The 7,092-nt window shown below is 34.3% G+C and overlaps 1 protein-coding gene across 1 annotated transcript; it reads left to right on the forward strand.

The window, feature by feature from the left end:
• The first annotated feature begins 992 nt into the window (after positions 1–992).
• LOC131848625 (uncharacterized) lies at positions 993–4,523 on the forward strand. Its single transcript, XM_059198550.1, has one exon. It carries the CDS (start codon positions 993–995, stop codon positions 4,500–4,502), a length of 3,510 nt encoding a protein of 1,169 aa, XP_059054533.1. The 3' UTR covers positions 4,503–4,523.
• The last annotated feature ends 2,569 nt before the right edge of the window (positions 4,524–7,092 follow it).

A 7,092-nucleotide genomic window follows, 5' to 3' on the forward strand; every position in this document is an offset into this window, starting at 1 on the left:
TTTACGAATGTCTATTTTGAATGCTTAGCGGAACCAAGGCCGCTGTTATTTTAGCAAATTGCAGTGTCTCATTTTTTTAAATAGTGGAATTGTGAATGTAACATGCGGTTCGTGTTTGCTAAATACAATTAATAAAGCTATTGCATTGAGTGAAGTTAATATTTACGTAACTATTGAATAAGGTAAGCACATATCCTGATACTTTAGACTATTTGGTAGTTATGTATTATATTTTTTTTTTTCTATTAAAATTTGTGACTATGAATGTTATAATAATATATCTTCTCGATTCTTACCCCAGATGGAGTAGTAGAGTCAACTCTGGTCACTAGGTAGGTATATTTGAATCCAGTGTCAATTTTTTTTTGGATGATAATGGAATGTTGCAACCGCCTGCGCTAACCATTTACCCTGGCGGGGCACCAGTGGGGGACGATAAGATGAACATGAGGTCAGGTCAGTTTCCCCATCGTGACAAATTCACCAGGAATTTATCACGATGGTTTCCAGGGGGAACCAAGGGAAGGTCGACCTGACATGGTACATTGCTAGCAATGGGAGTTACTAGTTCCCATTACTAACAATCCCCTTTCCCCCCCCTCAGTGTCAATTACATTTGTCGTTTTCATCTATTATTGTATGTGATGTTTGTTGCATATACTAACTACGACATCGACAGTTGACAAAATTGGGTTAATCATTGTATATTATTTTGTAAGATTTTTGGGGTCATTCAGATTAAAATGTATGTATGTATGTGTATAATGTATTGAGGCTTGAGTATTTAAGTAAGGGCACTAAAACACAACGGTTGCGCTCAGCGTGTTGTAGTCTTCCTACTTAGTCGCTCGTCGACTTTTTTCATGCGTAATATATGTTATTTAATTTATTTATTGTATATTTATATCATTTAATTTTTTAATTTATATACTGGTACAAACGTTATTTGACACTAGTCGGTATTATTAAGCAAATGTGTTTATTTATTCCAGATGGCGACTCCAATCCCAATTACTTTATGCGGCAATAATTTGGGTGAACGTCATCATCACCTTAACAGTTTGGTGAACGATTCTTACCAGCAGGGGCTACCGTTCGAATCTGTAGAGAATCTTCCAGAACATACAGTTATAGATCGCCTTTATAAGATAGACCTTGCATCCAAGTATCGTCATGTACAATACATTGTAAACAATTTAAAAGATGACAACATTTTGTACGTGAGCAGAGCTCTTAGATGTACCTGGTTGTTGGAGTCTCAATATCGGAATATCATAAATCCAGGATATTTAGAGGACAGACTGTACCCAGACATGTTAACAACTGCTGTCAACAAAATGAAACATTGGATTTATATAAAATTGCGTGACGTTGAGAGATGTCACGAGTTTTACCTTTATTACTCTTCTAATATCGATGTGGCTCTTAAATTTCTTTGGAACTGTAGCACTGACTTTATCTCCAAAGCGGCTGTGAACATTTTAGATAAGATAACTCCTCACCATATGAAACTGCTTTGTGAAAAGTGTCCACAAGTCATCAGGATATACTTTGAAATGTTGCCAACGAATCAAAAATTGTTGTCTATTTACTTATCCAATGAACATAAATATTACCATAGTCTCAAATCTTTGTTAAAAGCAGAGGCAGAGTTATTTTTAGATATAACAGAAAAATATTATAATAATAACAAATTTAAAAGATTCAGTCCTACAGCAACGCTATATATCATGAATAATCACAGATGTAGATTCTATGATAAACCAGAACTTTATACAGCTATGTTACTGGATATGAAAACGTTAGCTAAATGCTTGTCCGCCCCAGAAGTGAAAAACATAGTGCTTAAACTTGCTCGAGCGAAATACCTTGATTCGTGGTTTTCATATAAAAATCTAGAACCATTAATTACTCGTTTGCCGCAAGACGAGAGAAGTTCCTTCAAAAATCTAGTGTTTGTGGACAAATCTGTTGGCGAATTAATAAATGAGTGGCCGTATTCACCTCCTTGCCCACCTGAAATGCAAATTTCTCAAAACCATAATCATATGTTCATAGATAACGATGAAGAACGTTCCTTAAAATCAGTAAAGAAAAGAAAACTTATAAAGAGGAAAGGTAAACATCAAATGATTACTTTAGATGAACTATTCGATGTCTATCGATTTTCTTCTTTTAAGAAAACTTTTATAAAGCTTAGCAAAAAAATGCAAGCAGAAAGTTCTTCACAGATTCGCGAGTACATGATGTTAGTCTTAGTTAGCAAAAGTGGTGGTAACCCAGAAAATATTGGAGAGTTACTTGAACTACTGTTAAAATGCCATGCAAACGAACCCCCGCATGTTCGTTCCGCTGTAGTGCGTAGCATGGTGAAACGTGCAAACGTTTGGCAAATGCCAATAACTATATGGCAAATGTTCCTCAAATTTGCACAAGGCCTTGGCTTAGATGGTACAAAGTCTGACGTAAACTGTGACGAGGGTTTACACGCTGTTGTACTGCGCCATATATTGTCGAGTAGCAACTGTCCTCCTGAAGTTTTTACTAAGTTTCTAGAAAAATTCTCGACTTTCACTGAGTATAAACTGAATTCAACAGAGAAAAAATGTGTCGCAGAAAAATTACCAGAAATGCTACTACCCTCTTCGGATGTGGAACCTACGCAGGCAGTTACACAATTGCAAAAGTTGCTCGATGTGTTGAACGACTATCATATACGTCCTGATAAATATCCTGGTGTATTACCAATGATTGTTTCACTTACACATCAAAATCTTCCAATTTGCCGTGAGCTCTTAAACCGTTTATTTCTTTCACGTATAGCTCGTAAGGAACTATTTCAGGAAAATTTTAGTTACATTAAAAATAATGCATCATACCTAAATGCTTTACGCCATGACACTTCAATATTAATGAAAAATAATATTTTTTGTGAATTAGTAAAAAGTAAAATTCATCATGATAGCTTCCTACGTAAGTTGAGTGTTTACTTCTCAGAACAGGGAGGCATAGCAGAAAATTATTTAGCAGTCATTGAGAGTCAATGTGCTACTAGATTTCATGCAGATCTAGCTCGCTCTGTAGCACTATTAGCAGGACCTTCGATATACACACGACTAAAGAAATTGGAACGTAACACAATTATTCAAAAGCAATATGCAACTGCGTTATGGACCAATGTTCATTTAGCAATTCCAAAATTTAATTTAGACGATATTGCTTGGAATGAAGCCGATGTCAAAGCCATTGCTAATAAAATATTAATTTGTAGAACTAATAAGATTGGTGAATACATAGATAAACTAATGATGGAAGGTCGCACGGTTAAATTAGGGCTTATGCTTGCTTCTAGAAGTGGTCAGGAGGGAGTAATATTTTCTAAAGCAATAACTATGAGACCCATACTTTCAATCAAATATGCGTTGAAATATATGCGACATCAGGGGGATGTTTTTGACCGACGTATTTGGGAGACTGTTAAACCAGTCATAGCAGAACTTGATCTACAAAAACATAAAAAACTACAAGATTCACTTCTTCAAGTACAAATGATACCACTCATAATAAGAGTTGAATACTGCGCTATACTGTATAGAGTTGTTCGAAAGGTTGGAAAAAATACAGCAATAAGAGTAATTCGTAGTCTCAAATCACTATTGGGTGATGTAGATGAAGAAATTATAATAGAAATTGTTGAAGATTTCATCAACAATGAATTGGCGATAGATAATATTTCGAATGAAGAAACATTTGATATGACGATAACTAAAATATATCTATGGGTAATTGTAAAGTATTTGCTCCTTTGTCGCAATGAAGAATTGCAGAAACGACGAATGACTTTGATTGGGGAACCGCTTTTAAACAAATTAAAACATCTTTGGCAATCGCCAGAGAGCGTCAACCGACATACCATTTTGAGAGTGTTGGATTATATTTTGCTTTCATTGAAATATAGTAAAGTATTTTTAGACAGAGCTTATGTTACGAGTTTACCTGTCTTTAAGAGAGTTGCAGAATGGATGCAAGAAATGTTACCAACGATGAAGTACTTTAACAAATATACGAAGTTGCATCTAACAATGTTGTATTGTAAATCTATAAGACAGTGTATTAAACATAAGCCTGATATATTCTCAGATCCGGAACGAACGTTAAATGAGGGTGTTGTTATAGTGGGGTCAACATTCGGTAAATATTTGGCTTATGAAATCAAAGATCTTACGAAACGGTATTTCGATTCCATTGTAGAAATCTATTCTCATTTAATGTCAGATTATTTTAGGCAATATTTCAACTACCACAAAAGTAGAGATGTTTTCATTTGGTCATTATTAAAAGGATTTTTAAGTGAATGTAGACACAACGAAAGTAAATTATTAGCTCTCTATATTTATGAAGAATTTAAAACTAATAAAGATTCAGGAGAAAGCAAGGTTTACGACATGTTGAAACAAATCGATGACATTGAAATGAGGTATTGTTTGAATGCAATACTATGAATTGAATTAATGTGACATAAGTTATGGGGTGGAGTCCGCGTATAGGTTAAGGGAGAGTAAAGTACCGACGATATCATTAAAGTGGAAGTTCGCACATGGTGGAAAGTAATGGGAAAGGCCTATATCCAACAGTGAATAGATATAGGCTGAATTGAATGAAATAGTAAACCTAATACGATTACAAACGCAAGATCTCAAAACGGCCCGAACATCAAACCGCTAGACCACCAAGGCATGTGTGTACCCGGCTTCCAGTTCAGAGGAGGTGGGAGAGAGATTAGTATTTTTTAGTTTGGGACGCGGTGTTATTTATTTATTTATAAACTCTTTATTGCACGAATCATTTTACATAAGAATTATATAGAAAAGAGATATAGATGTACAAAAGGCGGTCTTATCACAAGAAGCAATCCTTTCCAGACAACCTTTGTAGGTAGAGAAAATACTACAATAGTAGTAGGTAGCGCATCAGTAGAATGGAAGAATATATATATAAAGGTAATAATAGGGATAGGATAATAATACATATAAATGTTAGAAAATAACACACATTATACTATAAATAAAATATATACATACATATATAAATACACAAAAATGCAAGTACAAAACAATAATATATGCAAAGGAACAAGAAACAAAGCAAGAGGAGACAGGAAAATTAAAGTGGAGAGATAATGGGATTTAACAGAATTCTTAAAAATAGTGAATGGAGTAAGGTAGAGAATTCCAAAGGCGAACAGCATGGTGATAGTTAATGCATGTTTAATTAAAAGGCAAAAAAATCCTCAGCTGTCCTTCTCTTTTCGAGTACAGACCAAATATTGTATAACACACTCGTTGTCATTATAAATGTCGTTTGGCTAAACTGTATGTTTTAGTTCTTATATTAGATCACATATATTTTAAAAAGAAAACAACACAATTTTCTGCAACATTTTATTACAAGATAACTTATATCAAGCAGTTAAAGTAATAACAAAATAATACAACATAAGTACGGGCACACAGCCATACCAATATTAAATCGTGATCTTTAACAATGTACATACATCATAGTTTGAGATTTAATAACATATTTTAGAGATTTCCTTACAGAATACACTACCCAATTTACTATTTTCAAATATGGAAGAAAATATTGGATAATAAATTTTTATATTTAAGTTAAAGGGCTGCCTGATAGAAGTATCATCAAGTATCTACATGAACGGGTCTAGGTAGCGAACTTTTAAAAAGGGCGAGCAAAATAGATCTATATAGGCGAGCTACATTGTATGCTGTAGTTAAAGATGTGCGCAGTGCTACAGGTCTAATGCAGCTGGCAAGGACTCGAAAAGCCTCAATAAAAAAATTACATGAACAGGCTACGGACCTTACACCATCATGTGACCACCCATTGTACCATGTGTTGCTATTTTAATTTAAATTGCATATCTACTAGCCGCCATAGATAAAGAATGTGTATAGCATTATGTTTAATTTTGTACCATATTTCATGGGCAATCTTAGAAAAGCAAAGCTTAGAATAAATAGGCATTGTAGATATTCTCAACAAGAGTCTCTCATAAGCAAAAATTATCCTAAAATTAGGTACAATTTATATAAAATTGTAGTTACAAGAATAGTATATAATCACGTTGATTCAAATAATATACCATTCACATACTTAATGGATTTGTATTATTTTGTTTAATTCTATTACCATTAGCATGTGTGAGACCACAAATATTCAGTGTGGAAACCTGACCACAGCTACTGGAAGCGTTACGATTCTATCTCTATTGATGATCAATTTCCGACTGTTATTGGATCTACACCAGTGGCGTAGCTACCTATGGGCTAGTGCCCCGGGGCCCTTAATCCCTCGAACCCTTACTAGAAAATCTCGATCTAAATGAACTTTAATCGTGGCAACTGAGTTGAGAGTAATTCGAAAGTTATACCTTCGGAATTCCCCTAAATTCTTTCCTAATTGTCAATTTGACGGATAGCGATATGTGCGTTTTAATAAAATTGTAATGTAGGGCCCCACTGCTCAGCAGTGGCCCTATTTTTGATTTGCCCCAGGGCCCTTGGTTACCTAACTACGCCACTGATCTACACCCATATTCCGATATGTGTTTCGCCTCTGAACGAGGCATCATCAGGCAATGAATAGAGTTTGGATATAGTGTGGAAAACTCATGTTGGCGACCAAACCAATTAAGAAGAGAATGAGATGGACTTCCGCAAAATACATAATTCGATAAAATACATACACATGTTCATATGTTAGTTTTTAACAATACTTTTATAATTAAAGGGAATTTAATGGACTTACTTCTTAATGATTTCAATACATCCGAAATTCACAAAACTTGTCGAAGAGGCGAGTAACATAGCTCTCTGAATTCCCATTATATAATAATTAATATAAAATACAGACAAACAAATAGAGAGCAATAATTTATCAATAACTGATGCAGTATTAAGGCCATCTATTAGGAAATTATGTGTCCGTATTGTTATGAAACAAAAACTTTACAATATTTATAAATCGGTTTCAATAACACCAAGTTTCCCAGATCGCGAATAATATATATACATA

Source organism: Achroia grisella, unplaced genomic scaffold (genome assembly GCF_030625045.1).
Source record: "Achroia grisella isolate CSIRO2021 unplaced genomic scaffold, CSIRO_AGI_Agris_v1 utg1090, whole genome shotgun sequence".
Lineage (NCBI taxonomy): Eukaryota > Metazoa > Arthropoda > Insecta > Lepidoptera > Pyralidae > Achroia > Achroia grisella.

Excerpts from the sequence above, each read along its gene's own strand:
- LOC131848625 (XM_059198550.1), top strand. The coding sequence starts at position 993 with ATGGCGACTCCAATCCCAATTACTTTATGCGGCAATAATTTGGGTGAA.